Source organism: Hipposideros armiger, unplaced genomic scaffold (genome assembly GCF_001890085.2).
Source record: "Hipposideros armiger isolate ML-2016 unplaced genomic scaffold, ASM189008v1 scaffold_506, whole genome shotgun sequence".
NCBI classification, from domain to species: domain Eukaryota; kingdom Metazoa; phylum Chordata; class Mammalia; order Chiroptera; family Hipposideridae; genus Hipposideros; species Hipposideros armiger.
In genome coordinates this window covers 1,153,632-1,175,109 of record NW_017731856.1, presented here as the reverse complement: position 1 = coordinate 1,175,109, position 21,478 = coordinate 1,153,632, and the positions used below count along the sequence as shown (strand labels likewise).

General features: G+C 34.9%; 1 protein-coding gene across 3 annotated transcripts in view; it reads left to right on the top strand.

Annotated features, from left to right (window-relative positions):
* Nucleotides 1-21,478, top strand: part of LOC109396179 (coiled-coil domain-containing protein 171) — a 214,779-nt gene that overhangs the window by 50,391 nt on the left and 142,910 nt on the right. For all 3 annotated transcript variants that reach the window (XM_019667813.1, XM_019667812.1, XM_019667814.1), the window contains 3 exons: nt 8,958-9,187; nt 9,668-9,850; nt 15,554-15,739. In XM_019667813.1, the coding sequence (XP_019523358.1) occupies nt 8,958-9,187; nt 9,668-9,850; nt 15,554-15,739 (599 nt within the window). The remainder of the gene's footprint in view (nt 1-8,957; nt 9,188-9,667; nt 9,851-15,553; nt 15,740-21,478) is intronic.

The following is a 21,478-nucleotide window of genomic DNA, read 5'->3' as shown; positions in this document are numbered from 1 at the left end:
ACTACCTCAGCTTTAAACTGGTCAATTCAGAAAACTTGAAAAAAAAAAAAGTCAGAATAATAATAACAAAAATAAAAATAGTTTCCCATCATACAGGAATAGTTACTATTAAAATTTATATATGGGGCTGGCCCAGTGGCGCGTTGGTTAAGAGCTGGCTTGGGACATTGGCTCTGAGCAGCAGGGCCCCGGTTCGGATCCCACATGAGGTCCAGTGATGCTGCGCCCTCTACAGCTAAGATGGTGAACAACAGCTTGACCTGGAGCTGAGCTGTTGTGAGTCGCCTTTGATAGCCTACGCTGCAGTGAGGCTGCAGTGGGTTGCCGTGAGCTACCATGAGTGGCTGGCAGCCAGCGTGAGCAGCCAAGAGCTGCCGTGAGCGGCCGTCCAGTGGCTGACGACCCATCTGCCTCACCCGGAAAGAGCACAATGATAATACTAACATGGGCCAATAAAGGGACGTCCTCCACAACTAGACTGAAGAACAGGAGGACAGCAACTTGTCTGTTCCCATACCCTGATTCCCCAACGCTGTTCCCCTCCCCCAATTCCGCAATAAAATCTTAAAAAATAAAATTTATATACATTCTTCTAATCTATTTTATCTCTTTATATCTCTGTCTTTCTACCCTTCTTCCCTCTTTTCCTCCCTCTCTCCCCTGCTGCCTCCTCTTCCTGCAGTTCATCCTGCCACCCATGCATCCATCCACTAACAGACGAACAAATGTTATAAATGATATCATAGGCTACATACTGTTTTATATTTGCATTTAAAAATTATTTCAAAATAACTTTAAACTTATAGAAAAGTTGCAAGTATACAACAGAGAAGTCTTTTTTTGCTGAATGATTTGAGATCAAGTTGCTGAAATGATGCCCCATTACTCCTTATTTTAGTGGGCATTTCAAAGCCATTCTTGTACATAACCAGAGTGCAATGGTCAACATCAGGAGACCAACATTGATACATAACTACTATCCAGAATCCATTCTATTTTCCCTACGTGTCCCAACCATGTCTTTTATAGTGAAAGCGTCTGGCTTAGAAACATGCATTTAGTCATGTTTCTTTAGTCTTCCTCTGCATGGAAGAGTTCCTCAGTTTTTCCTTGACCATCATGACCTTGAAAATTACAGGCCAATTATTTGTAGAATATCCCTCAATTTTGACTTGTTTGATGTTTTCTCAAGATTAGGTTCAGCTTAAGCATTTTTGGCAAGAATATCACAGAAGTGATGCTGTGCTTTGCTTATGATATACTATCATGACTTCAGTTTAAAAAAGTCATATTATTTGAGAATTTTTCTCCATTAATTTAATATTCTTCTGGAGAATGATTCTTTAATGTCTGGGTAATATTTGTCAGTTGCGTATTCCTTAATTTATTTGACTAATTTGCAATAAGGTGTTTTCATCATGCCACAGGTATCTGGGATATCAGTACAACTTTGATTTGTAATTGATTCGTTACCTTTCAAATCATCTAATATTATGAGCAGTGTCTTGATTCTTTCAGCCATGTGGGAAACTGAAATGGCAAAATCTTGAGAAAGTCTTTTTAGGAAATAATCTAAAAATTCTAAAATGAAAGAAAATATTTCTTAGAACTGTTTTGTCTTCTATCAGTCTTTCAGTTTTTTCTTTTTGAAGAACTTGCTGAAAATTTAAACAATTTTACATGTCAGGAGTGCATATTGATAGCATCATTGGCTCTTTTTCTTTTTAGCCCCAGGAAAACTGGTACATGTATGCCAATACCAAGTAGTTGTTTTTAATATATGAATAGTAACTGTATTGCTTCTTGTATTATCTTTGTTCTAAGGTAAAAAAAAAGTCAGTCAACTACTCTTTTTAAAAATAGGTGCTTATATTTTTATAATTTTGAATTGCACACATACTATTAACTATTGAGGAGGGAAAATTTAAAAAGTATCTAGGAGGGAAAAAAGAACATGTTGGATATGTAGTAGAGTATGAATTAAGAATTTTGAGTTGAATCTGGGTTACATTGCTTACTATATGCGTAACATTGGGGAAATTACTTAATCCCTTTCCAACCTCAATATCTTCATATGTAACATTTGGCTAAGAAAAGTCCCCACACCATAGGATTATTAGGAGTAAATGTAACCTGCTTAGCCAAGTCCCTTGTATATGTAATTGTCCTATAAATGTTTGTTGTTTTATTTTTTGTGTGTGTACTGATGTCTCAGGTGAACTGGTATATTACTTCAAACCTTTTCATGAATCTAGAAGCTCAATATGGTAGCTTGATTTCACTGCTCAGAAAGTGCTAACGGTGGTTGCCCCTGCCACCTTCTTAAACTTTGATGGTGTGTTTATAGACAGTGGGCAAAGACCTCAGTTGCCATAATGCCTCTGTAAATACTGGACAGGTGGCAACCTTCCTGCTTTCATTAAAGTGTTTGCCCACTTGAGATAAATGACCTCTTCCAGGTATCCAAATGGTGCGCCTGCGAGAGATCATTTACCTCAAACAGGGGAGAATGTTACTTCCACTGAAGGGCTGGGATATCAATCATTATGGGAATGGACTAAAGAACCCTTTCGATAGCTGAATATTTTCAAATGAGTGGTGCAGACTGAATTTCTCAAGCTAGAAACATATGTGCCAATTTGCTTTGCAATATCTCTGAACAAATACAGAAGAAAAGGGATATGAGTAGACTGTTAACACATTTTGTCACACGTTTAAATTATGATCAAATCTTCATTATCTAGAACAGAGGTCGGCAAACTTTTGAGACGGAAGAGCCAACCCTGTCCCTCACAACAATTTAAAAATTATTTGAGAGCCATAAATATATTTTTACAAATAAGAAGAATTTAAAGTAATATTATAACAAGTAATAGTATTAATTATATATTTATTAAAATAAGAAAAATTCATACATGTACGTACCCAAAGAGCTGCATGTGGCTCGTGAGCTGCAGTTTGCCGACCCCTGATCTAGAAGATAGATGACCCAACTATACATACCCCTGCTATTTATTACTACTCAGAACTTTCTTTCGTTGTATACTTTGAGCTAACTTTCTAGAGGTCACAGCAACTGTTTCAGGCAAAACTCAGAAATCTAGGTTGTATTCAGCATAACATTGAGGTTTTACTCTTAGACGTTCAAAGCAATAAGTAAAGATATTTGTATTAATAAGTAGTTATTGGTATATATTTATAAGCTTTAAGGTTTTATTTAATCCTAAAAAAGAATAAAAAAGAGCTTTGCTTGGCCAGGTGTGATCTGTAGAACAACAACATCAGCATTAACTGGGAATGTATTAGAAATGCATAATCTCAGACTCCACTCCAGAGCTACTCAATCAGAATCTGCATTTTAACAAGACCCTCCAATGATTTACATGCACAGTAAAGTTTGAGAAGAACTAACTTGGAGGATTTTGTTATTTACATAAAACTTCATTCATATCTGAAATTGAAACGATACAATCTGACCGTGTGTCATTTCTGGTCCTTTTGGTACTAGTGTCTGTTTTGGGGAGCCACATTAATTTATTGAATTTTATTTTGTGATTTTCTTTTTTATTATTACTTTTGCATTTTTTTCATATTTTTCACTCATTTTATGAGAATTTTTGAGCATATAGAAAATTTGAAAAAATTTTACACTGAACAGATACTTTGGTTTTTAAATTAAAATTTATTTGCCTATCATAATTTTTAAGAATGATTTTTGAATGGGTAATTTATCCCTGGATGTGTTCATAACTATGTAAAATTCCAGTGTCATAGCATACATCAGTTTGAACCATGGATTCACAATCCTTTTTCTTTCTGATATAAATTGTATTAAATATGTTGACCTAATCAAAGATGAACTCACTGACTTTTAGAACAAAAACTTAACTTAGTAGATTTTGAATTTAAAAGCCTTGAGGAGTTTTGGTATTTTTTGAGAGAAGCCTACCTTTACCTTATAAAGTGAACCATAGAAGCTTTAATTACGTTTGCAGCAGTGCATATTTGTGAATCAGGATTTTCATTACTTTTGGATATAAAAAAAATTTGATGTCCAACATGACCTACATGATGCCTTCTTGAAGATCACTTCATTGTTCAATGTTCTTAGTTTGGCTAAGCAACAACTTGCACTGTGCTATGTCTTTTAAAAAATTAATTTTAATTCGTCTATGTTGTAAGGGTATTGTCTTATATTTACTACACTGATAAACTTAAAATGCTTGGTAACTGCATTTCAATAAAATTTGCTTTCTTTGTAATCCTACACACACACACACACACACACACACACACACACACACACACACATATTTAAAGCTTATTGGGGTGACAATTATTAGTAAAGTTACATCGGTTTCAAGTGTACAATTCTGTAATACATCATCTATATATCACATTGTGTGTTCACCACCCAGAGTCAGTTCCCCTTCCATCACCATGTATTTGACCCCGTTTACCCTCATCTATCACCTCCCCTGCCCCCCTATCCCCTGGTAACCTCTAATCTATTGTCTGTGTCTATGAGTTTTTGTTTCTTTATTTGTTTGTCTTGTTCCTTTGTTGTTTTCAGTTTTATATCCCACATATCAGTGAAATCATATGGTTCTCGACTTTTTCGGTCTGACTTATTTCATTTAGCATAATAATCTCAAGACCCATCCATGTTGTCGCAAATGGCACTATTTCATCTTTTCTTATGGCAGAATACATATTTTGAGTTATGCATTTAAAAGTATTATTCTGAGAAGAAGATCCGTAGGTTCCACCAGACTACCAAAGGAATACATAGCCCCAAAATGACCAAGAACCCCTGCCTTAGATAATCATTCCCCCAAATTTCATTTGAGTCAAGATATGTTTTTATTATTATTGGGGATTTATATCTGTAGTATTATTTAGAAGTAATACTGATAGAAAAAAGAGCTATTGATTCTTAATCAGTGTTTTAGGTCTCCTATTCCCTTTGCTTAACCCTATGTCTTTATACATATGAGCCACTCTATTGTTAGCAGTTTAATGAATAAATGAGGAAGGCAGTGCATAGTGCTTTTAAAAATAGTTTTATTATTTCTGTAAAAGTGCTTATGCTTGATGTAAAAGCTTCACACTGTACAGAAACCTGCACAGAAGAAAGAAGAGTCACCCTAAACGCCATCCCTAATCATTCTTAACATTTTGATGATTTCCACAAATCTCACGTAAATGTGTACAAACACGTATACACATAAACATGTTTTAAGGAGTTTGAAATTTTTTCTTAGATCTGAACAGAGTCATGCAGGCTTAAAAGCAGAGATTGTGTCAAGATCCTATTTGTGTTTTAGAATCACTTTATCTACACTGGGGGATGGACTGAAGAGGGGAAAGACTGAAGAAGAGTAGGGAGACTCTTGTAAGAAAATAGATGAGATAAGGCTATGATCACAGAAAATATCGAACAGATTGGAGAAATATTGACAGGATGTGGGGAGAGGGTAAGGGAAATGGAGATGTCTGGGATGATAAAATTTTCCCAAATATGTAGAACTGAGTTGGAATTTAATGCAGTTAACATTATTAACATTCACATTTCTAACATTATTATTCATGTTAATTATTATATTACTAATTACTGTTAATATTACATTCATGACTAACATTATTATTAAATTAAATAATTGAACAATTACATATTTACATACATATTAATTAAATAATTACTCATTTTTCCCTTTTTTCATTGAAGGAGTGGTTCTCAATCTTTCTGAGTGTGAAGACTCCATGTTAATAAGAAAACATATTGTAGACGGCTGTCTCACCACGATAGCTGTAATTTTAGTATCAGTTGACTTCTATAATGTTTTAATGGACTTCTAATTTTATTACAACATCATGAGCATGTATTATTCATACTGTATATATATTTTCGGGCTTAATGAAGATAAAAATGGCAATAGTTGCTGCAGTTAAAAATGGTGAAATGCTTGTAACAATTTTTCAGCCTCCCTTCTCTCATACCCTGAGGTCTGTAGCCCGCAGGTTTAGATCTACTGGTTGAAACAATTTATGAATTTGTCTTGAAGTTTTAATCTTAGATGAAGGATATTGCTCCTTCTGTTGGAAAAAGTAATGGCAGAACATAGGATTCTCTTCTTTCATGAAAGACACATACTATTAAATAAGGGAAAGTGATTAACAAATGTTTACATAAACAAGAATTTGTTAAATGTAGCAAGTCAAACATTTAAACAGTCTAGACAAGTTTGACATGAAAAACTTTAGTGACTTTTTTTCCTTTTTTATGTATCACTATACAAATAATTTTACAATTATGTCACTAGAGGAATTTTTTTCATTTATTTAATATTGAGTTAATTGTACTCTATTCTCTGTAATGTGAATTATATGTTGTAAAACACTTCTTACTCATCAAAACATAAATTATTTAGTGTTCTTTCTGTAATTCATGGAGAATCAGCAGTCAAGGAACTTAGAGTGTATACCTCTTTTGCACTTTTTGAAAATTCAGAAGCATACCTTGTAGATTTATATTGTCAGTTAATTTTACCTTTCAGAGTGGTTAATATCTACACATACACATTTCTGTGATAGAGGAAAAAAGTCCACTGCTCAAAATATTTAATTGTAGTTGATTTTTGCTTTTAGTGGCTCTTTGTGAAGATTTAATTACTTTTATATTCCTGAAAATTTTCTAAAACAATGAGCTTTTATCTTGTTATTTAAAAACAATAACTTTGGGCCAGCTGAGTGGCACGTTGGTTAAGAGTTGGCTTGGGATGCCAGCTCTGAGCAGCAGGACCCCGTTTCAGATCCCACATTAGAGCCAGTGACACTGCACCCTCTACAGCTAAGATGGTGAACAACAGCTCAACCTGGAGCTGGGCTGCCATGAGTTGCTGGCGATGGCATAGGCTGCAGTGGGCTGCCATGAGCTAGCATGAGTGGCTGGCAGTCAGCATTAGTGGCCGGCAGCCAGCATGAGCTGCCAAGCGCTGCCGTGAGCGGCCATCCAGAGACTGGCAACCGATCTGCCTCACCCAGGAAGAGCACAATGTTAATACCAACATGGGCCAGTGAAGTGACGTCCTCCACAACTAGACTGAAGAACAGAAGGACAGTGACTTGTCTGTTCTCCTTCTCCGATTCCCCAACGCTGTTCCCCTCCCCTAATTTCCCAATTAAAAAAATCTTAAAAAAATAAAAAATAAATAAAAAAAACTAAACAATAACTTTGGACATACCATAAAAGTTAACATTAATTAATTTATCTTGCTATTACTGAATGCATTCTTATATTCAGCATTATTGTAGCTGCTATGGAAGTAAAAAATATGTATAATTAACCCAACAAACATGTAAGAACATATGCTAGGGTGGTGCAGTTTACTAAGAGTTTACTAAGTAAACTCTTATAAAGTTTATAAAAAGAGTTTACTAAGATGAAAAAAGTCAATTAAGGAGTTGCAAACCAGTGGGAGAAACAGGGCACACATATATTTGACTTTGGAATAACGTATTATATTAAAAGTTATAAGTAAAATAAATTTTGCTGTTTGTTCATTTATTCAACAGTAACCTTTTAAATGTTTAGTAATTCTTTTAACTCAGTGTTGTGTGCATTATATGTTTATTGGCATATGAAGCTACTAAATTCTTTTTCCTTCATGATTTATTTAAGGAATCTGTTAATGAAGGAACTGTGTATTTTAATTATACCTTGTCTGTGTTCTGTCCATGGGATTCTCAGAGAGTATGTGTATGAGAGGCATATAGAATTAAACTGATATTACCTACATTATATTCTTAGAAGTCAGTGTGTCAGTAATTGATAGCAATCAATTCTAAATGGAAGATACTATGCTTTTGACCAATTAATTTCTATTTTATGTGTAACTTCTAAGCAATATGTTTTTCCAATTCTGATTGCTGCGTAAATTTAAAAATTTACCTTTCTTTCATTGAGGAGTAAAAGAAATAAAATGATTCCCCAATTTTTGAACATAGAACTTCGATGAAATGGTTCTTTATGACAGAAAACACTGCTTAATCGGCTTCTCAGTCAATGTTGCACTACTTTTAAACCATACATATTCTTAGAATTACAAAACAATTTTTTGTTGGATAAACAGACCACGTATGCTTTTTTTGTGCTGATGTAAATACAGAATTTAAATTAACGCCAAAATCAAAAAATCTTGAAATGTAGAATGGTCTACTACTGAATTTAAATAACCTCTCCATGCTTGTCATTTTGCATGGGTAGTATCGTAAGACAAGTAATGACAGATGAAGACCTGCCTCGCAGTGGGAAAACTAAATTACACGACTTTTATTAAGGCATAAACAAACCTATTAACTATTATCTGGAATACCAATTAGTAGAAAGAGCACTGACAATTTTATTTATCAACATTAAACACAATTATTAATTACAGACCTGATGAATCTACCCATAAGCAGGCCGTGTTGGATATGCTGGGACCTTAGGTCCATTATACAAGTATGAGAGGGATGATTACAGAAATCCTGTGGGGAAATAAATAATTGTAGTTGTAAAATTTTAATTGCCTTGGAATAAGGCAAATTATGTTTTCTTGCCTGAGAATATAAATAGTATGACACTCAGGTAACAAGCTTTGGTAGTTGCAAATAGAAAATGAATTTATATTATGTTTTAAAACAAAGACTGATGATAAATTTTTAGTATCATAACATTCAGTGTGAATGACATACTAGATGTACATGCAGATTTTCTTTAAATAATTGTTTAGTAGGTGAATTACTTTCTGCATTCTTTCCAGTGAAAACTGATGTAGGAGGGCACTTTTTGAATGATTTACTACAGGTAATGGGAATTATGTAATTGAGAAAATACTAGCATTGTGTTGTGATTGGAAATGTGAAATGAACAAGAGACAATTCACACTTTCCTGTCTTTGTCTTTTTCTTTGAAGATCCAAATTCCAGAATCTGTGGACATTTACTTGTAGGTGCGGCCAAGAATTCTTTTGCAAAACTCATGGATAAAATTAGTTTAGCGATGGAGAGTTTACCTTTGCACAGCAGCAGCAGGAGTATTACATATGTAGAAAAAGACTCCTTGGTTCAGAGGCTGGCTCGTGGCCTTCATAAAGTAAACACACTGGCCCTGAAATACGGACTGCGTGGTCACGTACCCATTTTGGTATGTATAAAACTTTATTAAATAGGGACTTTAGGACTTATGAATTTAATTCGAAATCAGATTTATTTGTAGTTTAAGTTAGTTGTACATGAATGTGTCTGTGTTTCCTTTAGGTTTCATGTAATCTTTTAATACAATAAATGAAAGCACTTCCAATTGTGTCCAAATATCAAAATACAAAAGTTGTGGTGTGAGTTCTGAATTGACTGTTCTCTATAAGAATATTGCAACAGAATTGTATGAGACGTAAACGATTGTCAGTTCTCTCTTCTAGCCATCTAGGTTATTTCTTTTCTTCAGTTGTTCATTTCATATAATCCAAATTATTGGTCATGTAAAAAATAATTTTCACCTGTAAGTTTCAGCAATAGCTGGCATTCTCTGTATAATGTAAGTTGCATTTAATTTGGTAAAACGGTGATGCTGTTGATTAGTAAGTCTGTTATTACTTCTTGTAATACTGCCATTGTTTAACAACAGAAAAGCACGGCATCATTACAGAAGCAAATATTCGGATTTACACAAAGACTGCATGCAGCGGAAGTGGAGCGCCGCTCGCTGCGCTTGGAGGTCACCGAATTCAAACGAAATGCCAATGAAATGAAAAAGGAGCTTGACAAAGCCCAGTGTCTCCAAATGCAGTTAAATGAATTTAAGCAGTGTGTAAGTATATGATTTAAAGAATTATGGCTTTGGTGAACTCTCCTCTGAATATTCGTGTGTATACCAAGTATGCCAAGAAAATGTATACAAGTGGACCCTTTGGTCAGTGTTGCTCAAGCAGTAGTTCACTGTAATCAGAAGCATCTGGACACTGATGGTAACTACTTTGAGCACCTCTTGTAATTGCAGAAATCAAACATGACTTGTATTTATTGTTTGTTACTGGTATATATTGAGTATTACAATTTTAATAGTTTTTTTTTCCTTTCTTAATATGTGTATACATTTTTTTGGCACTGTGTGTGTGTGTGTGTGTGTGTGTATTTGTTTTGTTTTACCTATTATTGTTAGTTTTTTTTGAATAATTCAAAAGTCCCATTAAGAAGATTTCTTTTTCTTCAGAACACTTCCCTTCTAAAATGCCCCAATAAGTACATATACTTCAAAGTTGCTAAGAAATTAGATCTTAAATGTTCTCACTACAAAAAAGAAATGATAACTATGTGACATGGTACAGGTGGTAGCTAATACTATGGTGGTAAATATATTGTGATATATAAATTTATCACGTTGTACACCTTAAAGTACAGTGTTGTATGTCAATTATATCTCAATTAAAAAAAGTTATGCCCAATGCTTAGGAATCCTGACTGTGTCAGCACAACTCATAACCCTGTTAAAATGTATACTCTGACTGAAAGTATAGAAAATGATTCAGTTAGGATAGCTTGACTGCTATAGAAAATAAGCCCCTCCATGTATAAGAATAAGTCAAATGCCGCCAATGGAGCCAGATATTTGGAGTGGAGGGTGGCATTTTCTCTTTTCATTTTATATTGAATATTTTGAGTAAATTAGATTATTTAGTATGAAATCAAGTTGCTTTTCCAAAGAAATGTTCATTTTGTCTAACTTCCATCAAGGATTTATATGTATTAAGAAAACAGAAGATAGCTGAGAAAACGAAGGCTATAAGCCAAATAACATTAGATCAAGACTGAAATATGTAAATATATGAAGCACCACAAAATACAGATATCCACGTATTCTATTTGCAGTTGGGTTAGTTATTAACATTGTTCTTAATGTGGATATAGCAATACAGAGTTAAAAGATTGCTCTAAAACTTCAAAGCTGTATACAGCTGATGCTAGCTATTATAATATACACATAAATACAAAATTTGTTCCTTAAACCTAATGACAAGCTACTTTGAGTACCTCGTTCTTTGGGAAACCTAAATTTTGCAAGTTTGGCTTCAGTTTAAATGTATGTTTTGGTTAATTTGGAATTTGCAGTTTTAACATTTGTTGTAATGCAGATAGCATCAGATAGTAGTTTAGTTATTAATCCAATGATAATGTAAATTGCTAATGTTAATTATTATTTCAAATAGCTATACCTTCAAAGGGTGAAGAGCTCTTATAAATTAATCAGGTCAACTAATCATGAGTTATTCTTTTGATAGAGATAAGTAATAGTTTTCTTTTTGGTGAATGTCTAAAGAAAACACAAATTTTTCCTCACTTTCTTCGGTTTTTGCTCAGAGAAGAAAAATTTATAAGCTGCTTCAACGTTTTTTTTATTAGTTTCAGGTGTACAAAACAATGTAATAGTTAGACATTTACACCCCTCACAAAGTGATAACCCTTTCCCCCAATTTATTATTCCTCTAACATCGTATGTACCTGTTATCAACATTTTTTTTCTAATTATAAGAGTAATACATGATAGTCATAAATAAAAAGAAAAGCATCAACAAGAAAGTTCAAATTACTTTAATCTTAACAACCCAGAACCAATCACTTTTGAAGTGTGCATGCATTTTGTTCCCTACGTTTTTCTCTGTATATATGCATGCCCTTATGCACAGTTGTAGTTTGGAATGGTTTTGCACATGCAATTTGCAAATATATATATGTTTAGTTAAGGTACTGTTAATATTTTTCTGTCATTTATTATTAATTTCATTTTAGATATATAAATACTATTCTATCATATGGATGTATCAAAATTTGACTGTTCCTCTATTCATACACATTTAATTTTTTCCCCAAACTTGTTTATCATAAAGAGCTGTTGTGTATTCTTTTAAAAGCCAATTCTTTTGGAGTCTCTCTCTCTCTCTCTCCCTCTCTCTCTCTCTCTTGTCTCTCTCTTTTTGGTTTGCTTTCAATTGTATATACTAACTAAATTTTGGACCTTGAGATGGTCTGCTGAAATGGAAAGAGAGAGCCATTGATGCAATTTGAGATTTAGAATATAGTAAACTATAATGAGGTTTAGCTAGTAGTGGGTTTTCATGAAAATTGGAAGATTCTTTTTTCTTTTTTTTTTTTTTAGCTGAGCCATCCTGCTACCTGTTGGCAGCTCAGCGGCTGCTCAGCTCGGGCTGGACTCGAACCGCTGTTGCTCANCTCAGCGGCTGCTCAGCTCGGGCTGGACTCGAACCGCTGTTGCTCAGAGCTCAAACTCTTGAGCGAGCTCTTAACCAACTGAGCCACTCGGCCGGCCCGGAAGATTCTTTATATATGCTGCTCCTTGGAATATGTATGAAGAATTCTAGGTATTCCACACAATATGATTTCGTCGTTCGTAGGAAATTCACGAAAACAAGTAAACATCTTATCTTTCATTTGTTTGGAAGTAGTCAGGACTCCGTTTCTAGAATTTAGAGAGGTTATAAGAGTTTGAAGAAAAGTTGCTAGAAGGTGATAGGATCCTCTTATAAGGACTTTTGTTGAATAACTGGCTTGCAGCAAAAGCTAAGGTTGTGTTTCAGAAAATGTTTAGTGTGAATTACTTCCACTGAAGTGTAGAAATAAAAATTGGATTACTTAAAGTAAAATTGAGGGAATGAAATATGTAATTTTTATATTTTGACACACAACTGTCAAGTGTACGGTTATAGAGTGATGATTTCTAACGTTTGATGACATTGACCATGTATCAGTCACCGACCCTCAGCACTTCAGGGTGTTGATTCATTTTGTCCTCTCATATCAATAACAGTTCAATGTTATTATATCTTTACTTTACAGATGAGAAATATGGAGCACAGAGCAGCTAAGTAACTTGCCCAAATTACATAGTTAGTAAGTGAAAATGACAGGATTTGAACCATGATAGTCAGGCTCCAAAACTCATACTTTTAACCACTTCACAAAGCAGTTAATGTTCACTGTGGTGGTTAACCACTTCACTAACAGTGGTTAATAGCTGTATTAATAAAGGATGATTTTATTAAAAGCATAATAGATAGAAAAAAATGATGGTATTTTCCTCTAAAAAAATTTGGGGTGTGTGCCTTCCATTGGTTTCAAGTGATGTATGCAGGAGGAAAATAAAACAGCTTGCTTGGGTTGGTCTAAAATTGTAACATAAAAGGAAACATTCAGCCTGGCCAAAGCTATTCAGTGCTTTCCTTGTTTTGGAATACCATGTTCATCTGCGGACAGTTGCTCTTTAACAGCTAATGCCCATGATCTTATTTTGGTCTATTAACTCCTTATAACTGCTTTCACACACAATATCTTTCTCATTTTACATTGCTATACTTGTTTGATCCTATTTGCTTGCAGAAGACTGAACAGAATTGAGGGAGTTTCTGGGAGGGATAGTTGGACAAGAGAGAGGCTAAAATTAGCTAAGTTTTTAGGTAAATGAGAAATTCTGGAGGAGTGGGAAGAGGTTCTGCAAAATGGCAGGGATCTTGATTTATAGAGGTCAAGTAGATTGCCCAGGACAGAATGGTCTGATGGCAAGGAGCGATAATTGAAAATAACATAAGCAATAAAAGGTAGAAGGAGTACAAAATTTGTTCACATGACCCTGAAGGGTGCTATGGCGTTAGGGAATAGAGGGATATTAAGAAGTTGAAATGGAGCTGGAGTGCCACGAGGAGGTTGTTATAGTTCATATTTTGAAAGTGAAAGGTTTATTTGTCATAAGACAATGTGGAGAGGCAGCTGTTAAGAGGGATTAAAAAATTGTGCTCCCTAAAGTCTAAACACTGTACCTGTGTCAGTGATGTATTAGATACACCTTTACTAGTTGACTGTCAGTAAATGAGGCAGCTTTCCTGTGTGCCCTGTGATCATTCTCATTACTTTGTATTAACTTAGAGGTTAATCATTAGGAATCTATTTTTATGCTATACTGTTGCCTTTTGAAACTTAATCAGTATTGAGGAATCCATTATATACACCTTTGAAAAGGCAAATAATAGCAAAAGACAGTTGCTTCCGGGAAGTAGCTGACCAGGTACCTGATGCCAAAGTAAAACTGACTACTTATATATTATAATATAGAATGACCAATGTAATAAATTTGTCCTCAAACTTAGTTCCAGCAAAAGTTTTCTTTGTAGATGGGCCACACACTTGCTATTGTTGGCCCAAGAAGAAACTATAAGTACTTTTCTATTTTTGTCTCATTTGTCAGAAAACTCAGAGGTAAAGTGCACATTGAACTGTAATAATTTACCATTTCAGATGCCTAGAATCAATGTTTGTTTGTTTTTTACCTCCCACCACCTGCTAGATTTTTTAAAATTTTAAATCAATTTGCTTTATATTTGTGGTTAATCATATTAATCCACCTTGAATTCTTTTTAACAATGGGAAAGTTATCAATCTTAAATAGATATACATATATACCTTACTGTGATTAAGTGACTTGCTTGGTTTCCTTTAGTTTTCCACATACGTTTCTCAAGTTACCTTTTTGTGAAACCTTCCTGTTCTTTGTTCCTCAAGATGAAGATGTCTCTTGTTTGTTGTAACTAATTTCCAGTTGTTTATATGTTTTGAACAGGACAGAAAGCAAGTGTGCTCTGCCTTGGATTCCATACCCCTGAAAGGATGGCCCTTGTCTAGAACTGTCATTATTTATTCCGGAGCAGAGCGCTCTGCTCTCCCAAGCAGCCATGATATTGTAAAAACCATGTTGTATATTATGGTGCATAGTTTTATTGGCAGATGTTTATACCTGAATATTCTTTTTAATTCCACAAATATCTCTTGAACACCTACTGAGCGGCAGGCACTCCTCTGTGTGTTGGGTGAGCAGCTGAATGAGGTCCCCGCCCAGTGGAACTCACATCCGTAAATGTGTGGTTAGTGGCAGTGTGCGGATAGGTGACAACAAAAGTGAACAACTATATGAGATGAATTTAGGTAATGATGATGACTGTGAAAAAAATAAAAGAAGATTATATGGTAATGAGAGTTGTGGTGGGATTCAGGCAGTATGGTCTGTTAAGGATTTTCCAAGGAGGGGATGTTTGACCAGGGAGACCTGGAGGGTAACATACACTGAACACAGACTTTTAGGTAATCATTGAAAAGCATAGGAACTTGTTAAAAGCTTTAATTCCTACAATTGTAATCTTTATAAAACATGCCCTTGTATCACGATTTATATGGAGCTTTGTTGGATGTATTTAGGACTTGAAATAAGTTTCCCAAGATTTTATTTGACCAACTATGGTAACTTTGGAAGTATGGCTGTTGTGCTTTAAAAACCAAGTCGTGTTTATTATCTTGACTTATGAAATTAAGAAAAACAAATAGTACTTTTTGTTGTGTATCAGACATTTACAAATATATGTATTATGCTCTTTATGTTAGCAAATACAGTTCTGAAGATGAAATGGTACAAAATGCAGTTAGCTGATAATTCAATTTTTTCCCCTTATTTCAGAAATTGATCACCCATGAGAAGTTTGAAAGTGCCTGTGAAGAACTGAATAATGCATTACTTCGGGAACAGCAGGCACAAATGCTATTGAATGAACAGGCACAACAACTACAGGAGTTGAACTATAGACTTGAACTGCATTCCAGTGAGGAAGCTGACAAAAACCAAACTCTGGGAGAAGCTGTGAAGGTGGGAAAACATTCCTTGCGTAATGGTTTGTGTCTTCTAGGTGTGCGTCCTTGAGGGAATCATGTATATCGCCTGAGTAGGGAGATATTTTTATTTTATAAGCGCTTATAAGGATAGAATGAAATATGGTTCTGGGACCTCGATTCCAAGCAGGATTCATGTGTATTGAAAATGTAAAAGTAGGTTTTACTTGCTACTTGAAAACAAAGTGGAGAGATTTTTCAGTAATAATTTTCTTTGTTTCATTTATCTTTCTTATTTCTTCCTTTTTTAGTGTTTTTTTCCCCTCTCTTGTTTTGTTCCCTTCAGACCTTGAAATTCCATGTATCTTTTGGATTTTGAAAGGTTTTGGATCTGAATCTCTCTGATTCTTATATAAGTGTGTGTTTGGGGATGAAGGAGATTTAGTTAGGAGTTGTTCTTCCTGTCATCTATTTGTGGGAAAGGTATTCAGAAGGGAAAAGAGAAATGACAATAAAATAGTTGTCAATTAGAAAATTTCATTAATGGATTTATGACTATGGTATCTTTTGGAAATGTTGGCTCTAAAATATAATAGAATTCTAGTTTATGATTATAATACTTACAGAGTTTTTACCAGTGAGGTTATACACACTGGAATGGCACAACTAATGCTGGGAAAACCAAAATGATATAACATAGCTTTTATATTGGGCATCAAACCTAATAACAGTAAGCAACTCAGAGTTAGTATATAATTTATTATACAAACAGTCTATACTTATTCTAGTAGCTAAATACTAATACTACCAATAAAATCGTCAAAATTTATTGAGAGCTTCTTGTTCACCAGGCACTATGCTAAATACTTTATAAATAAGTGTCTCATATAAACCTCATACAGACTCTATGGGATTATTCTCAATGTGCAGCTGAAAAAACAGATACAAAGAGGTTATGTAACGTGCACAACCATTAGTAAGTGATAGACCGAGGGAGTCAGATTGACATCTACCTTCCTAACCACATTGTGTGTCTTACCGATTGACAGCGCACACATGCCAGGCTGTACGCTGCAGTCTCTAGATGAATTATTTCATATCGTTCTTAAATTATCTCTGTGAAACAGGTACTATTATTGTTCTGTTGTTTTTTTGATGAAATTGACAGTTGAATGGATTTGCTCAGGGTCTCCTGGCCTATAAAATATCGAAACTGGAATTTAGTTTTTAGAAAAATTTATTAAAAAGTATTAACCTAATTTCTTATTATTGTAGATTTAAATTCATTCCAGTATTTTTTTCTTTCTTTTTTCCTTTTTTTTTTTTCTGTTTAGCTATTGTAAGTACTTCTAAGATGAGCAACTCTGTAGCTAAATCTTTATAAATCTGTGATTGTTTCCTCAGGATGAATTCCTAGATGAGAATTACTAGGTCAAAAGCTACATATGTTTTAAAGTGTAAATATTATGAATTTGCCTACAGGAAATTTTTACCAGTTACATTCTCACCTAAAATGTATGAGGATTTCACTTTTTACCCAACCTGGCTGTTACTATTTAAAAAATTTTTTGCCAATTTGATCAATATGTCATTGTTACTCTTTGTATTTCTTTGATTACTAGTCAAGTTGAACATTTTTGTAATTGGCCATTGAACACCATTTTTGTGCTTCATTAATAGATAATGTAATTAACGATGCTTTGAAAAAGCAGTCTTTTCTCTTTGTAATAGCATGTAGTTTGTTTAGTTATAGTATCTTCCAGCGAATAAAAAGCTGTTTGTATTAATTTCCTTAAAATGGCAGTAGTTTAAATATTGTTGTCAGGAGCGGAGAATTGTTTAATTACTATCTCTTAATTAGAACTAGCAGGTGGTAATGTGAAAATGCTCTCTTGTGGGAGGCAGCATGATTCAGTAGAAGAAGCACCGGCCTTGGAACAAGTATTTCTGAATTCAAATTCCAGGTTTGTCACTTGGGCAAATAACTTAACCTTTTGGAGCCTCAGTTTCCTCTTCTGCAAAATTAGGGATGATGATACTTTAAAGTTACAGAATTTTTATGAGAATTAATTAAGATACTGTTTGAAAAACAAGCATATTCTTTTGTTTTTCAATAATACTTAAAGAATTAGTTTTTTAATGTGTTTTTTGCATAACTTCTTTTAAAAAAATAAATGGTATTCCTTGTTCTTCTTTATAAAAACAAAAATAAAATCATGAATAGAAGATAGGAAAATATAGAAGGGAAAACAAGTTACCATCTGAAAACAACCACTGTTAACATTTGGGGTTTGTTTTTAATCATTTTTCTGTATGCAATAGTTTTTATAAATCATACTTTGGACTTGATGCACAGAATGGCCTTCCTTTACGATACAGCTAGATTTTGGATAAGACACTGCCTGTATTGTAGCAGTGCATTAAAGAGTAAAGGACATCTCACAGAACAAAAGTAGAACAAACAGTAACACTGACAAACGGCAACAAGTGGAAATCAAAGTTGGGACTGTGAACACATCCTGGGCTTACCCTGTAGGTACCCCAAATCCAGTGCTGGAACTGGGAGACTAAGCTTTGGGCTCCACCAGCACATAGGCCTTGAACCTGAGCCACCCTTATTAAGGAATTGCCTAATAACCTGAATGGGATAACCTCAGGTCAGTAATATCTAGACAGAAGCTAATGTAAAATTTTCTCTGAAAGAAAGCTTGCCTCATTTAGTTCCTTCAGGAGCCGTCACGGACTAACATCAACCAAGTAACTGGCACATTAATAAATAGACAGATATATTAATCTTATAGTCATCCACATTGCTAAACTCTCTTATCAATTCCAATAATACTTTATCTGTACTTTGTATGGTTTTCTAATTAGGCCATAATATTATTGAGTTTTGCCTCTCCTTTTCAAATCTTAATCCTTTAATTTTTTTTTCCTTCCTTACTACACTGACTAGGATACAATGTTAAGTAGAAGTGGACAGTTGGCATCCTTATCTTGTTCCCCGTCTTAAAGATCATCTTTCTAACATTTCTCTGTTAAGGAGGAAGTTTGCTACAGGTTTTTAGTTGATCATCTTTTTTGGGTTAAGGGAGTTAATCTTCCTAGATTATGTATTATTTAAAAAAAAATCATGAGTGAATGTTGGATATTATCATATACATTTTATGTGTATATTGAGATAGTTATGATTTTTTTCTCTTATTCTGTTAAAATGTTGACTTATATCAGAGATTGGCAAACTGTGGCCCACAACCTGTATTTGTATGGCCAGTGAGCTAAGAGTGGTTTTAACATGTTTAAAGGATGATAAGCAACAAACAAAAAAAAAACCAGGGCCGGCTAAGTGGTGCGTTTGTTAGGAGTTGGCTTGGGATGCCAGCTCTGAGCAGCAGGGCCCCGGTTCAGATCCCACATGAGGGCCAGTGATGCTGCGCCCTCTGTAGCTAAGAAGGTGAACAACAGCTCGACCTGGAGCTGTGCTGCCGTGGGTTGCGTAGGCTGCAGTGGGGCTGGCCGGCAGCTGGCGTGAACTGGCGTGAGCCGCCATGAGCAGCTGTCCAATGGCTGGCGAGTGACTGCCTCACCTGGGAAGAGCGCAATGATAATACCAACATGGGCCAGTGAAGCGACGTCCTCCACAACTAGACTGAAGAACAAAAGGACAGCAACTTGTCTGTTCCCCTTCCCCAATTCCCCAGCGCTGTTCCCATCCTCCAATTCCCCAATAAAATCTTAAAAAAAAAGCAAAAAATGAACCGAAGAAGAATATATGACAGAGGTGGCACACAAAGTATTTCCTAGCTAAAGTTTGCTGACCCTGCATTATATTATTCTGTATTCTACTGTTAAGCCAATCTTGCATTCCTGAAGTAAACCCCGCTTAGTTGTGATGATTTTTAAAAATACATTGCTGCCCTCAGGTTGTTAATTTTTCACTTAAGATTTTAAAATCTATGTCCATAGTCATGATTGTCTTATAATTTATCTCTCTTTAACTGTCCTTGTCTTTGGTTTTTAGTTGTCAAAGTTTTGCTAACGTAAAAGGACTTCCTTTCTCACTTTAAACACATGGAGTGAAAACTAGATAAATTATTACAAGTGCACTGTGGGATATTTAGCCAGGCTTAGAACAAAGTGAACAAAATGCTCAGGTAGTAGAAATAAAGAAGGTATTCAAAACTAAATGGTGAGAGGAGTCTAAGTAGCTCACTGGGGTGTGCGAACCTCGCTGGAGCCTGGAGTTTATAATCATAAAATCAGAACAGACCTACCTGTGTGAAGATGGGAGTCAGGCAGGGCTGCCCAACTGTGAAGTGGGGCCTAGAATACCCCTGCTTGCCAAGTACAGGGAAATTTGATGTCTACTCTGGACATTGGGCAGGAAAGAGTCACAAAGAAGTTGGAACCCCTTGGCTGCACATGAGAGTAGGACCTTAGTTAACCCTATCTCTGTGTCCGAAGACTGTTCAGCTGAGAAATTATCTTCAAAATGGTCCAACCCTTGTAGAACCAGTGTGACCTTGTAGAAGGAAACTTGAAACTATTCAGGAGGGATGCTTCACAGAACACACGAAAGACTTTAATGAAAAATTTAACATGACAGACCATGTAAAGAAGCAAATTGCACATCAAATGAGAAAATTTGCACCTCAGATGGCAGGAATACTACTCAATTGCTGAAAGGTACTTCAAGATACTTCAAAATAAGTGTTTTCAAATGTTCTGAGAAACAAGGCATGAATAGAAATTATAAGACAAGAAATGAAAGCATCGTCATTGAAATTAAAAACTCAGTGAATAGCTTGAACGTTGGGTCTAGATGAAAGATATTAGCGAATTGGAAGATAGCTGAGGAGATCACTCAGAATACTCTGTAGATCAGTGGTTCTCAACCTTCCTAATGCCGTGACCCCTTAATACAGTTCCTCAAGTTGTGGTGACCCCCAACCATAAAATTATTTTCATTGCTACTCTACAACTGTAATTTTGCTACTGTTATGAATCATAATGTAAATATCTTTTGGTTTCCAATGGTCTTAGGCGACCCCTGTGAAAGGGTTGTTTGACCCCCAAAGGGTTCAAGACCCACAGGTTGAGAACCGCTGCTGTAGAGGGACAAAGGGATGGGTAATAGGGAGGTAATAGAAAAGAAAAAGAGAACGAGATTACATAAAAGAATGAAAGTAGAACAAAATAGAGTGAAAAATGTTTAATAAACTTTCAGAAACAGAATCAGGGCAAGGCCTCGCCTTGAGCAAGAATGACAAAATATTTTATAGATTTAAAGAAAGAGTAACTTTTCAGATTAAAGGAACCCATTGTACTGTAAGCAGGATAAATAAAAACAAATAAGCACCTAGAAACAGAGTAATGAGACTATAGAATGACAAGGAAAGATAAAATCTGAACATCTATGGGCTTAGGAAAGACAAGGTCTCTCTATTGCTGATCTTGAATTAATGGAAGTAGCTTAATAATTGTAAAATTCTCTTAAGTCAGTGAAGGGAACATACTTTGAAGGCAGAAAGTATAGTTACATATACCACACTTCTATTATTGGGAACTATAGACAAATAAATATGGAAAAAAATGGAAGAAGTTTTTTTTCCTCCCACTGCCCCAAACCATTCTTGAGATAGTTTATATTGTTGACCTGGTCTGTAATATCTTTAGTACTAATGGGCATCTGAAGCAGTTTTGTTAGGTAAGATTTTATCTTATTTTACTTTATGTGGTATAGTAGTTCATAAGATAACAAAAGCTACATATCCAA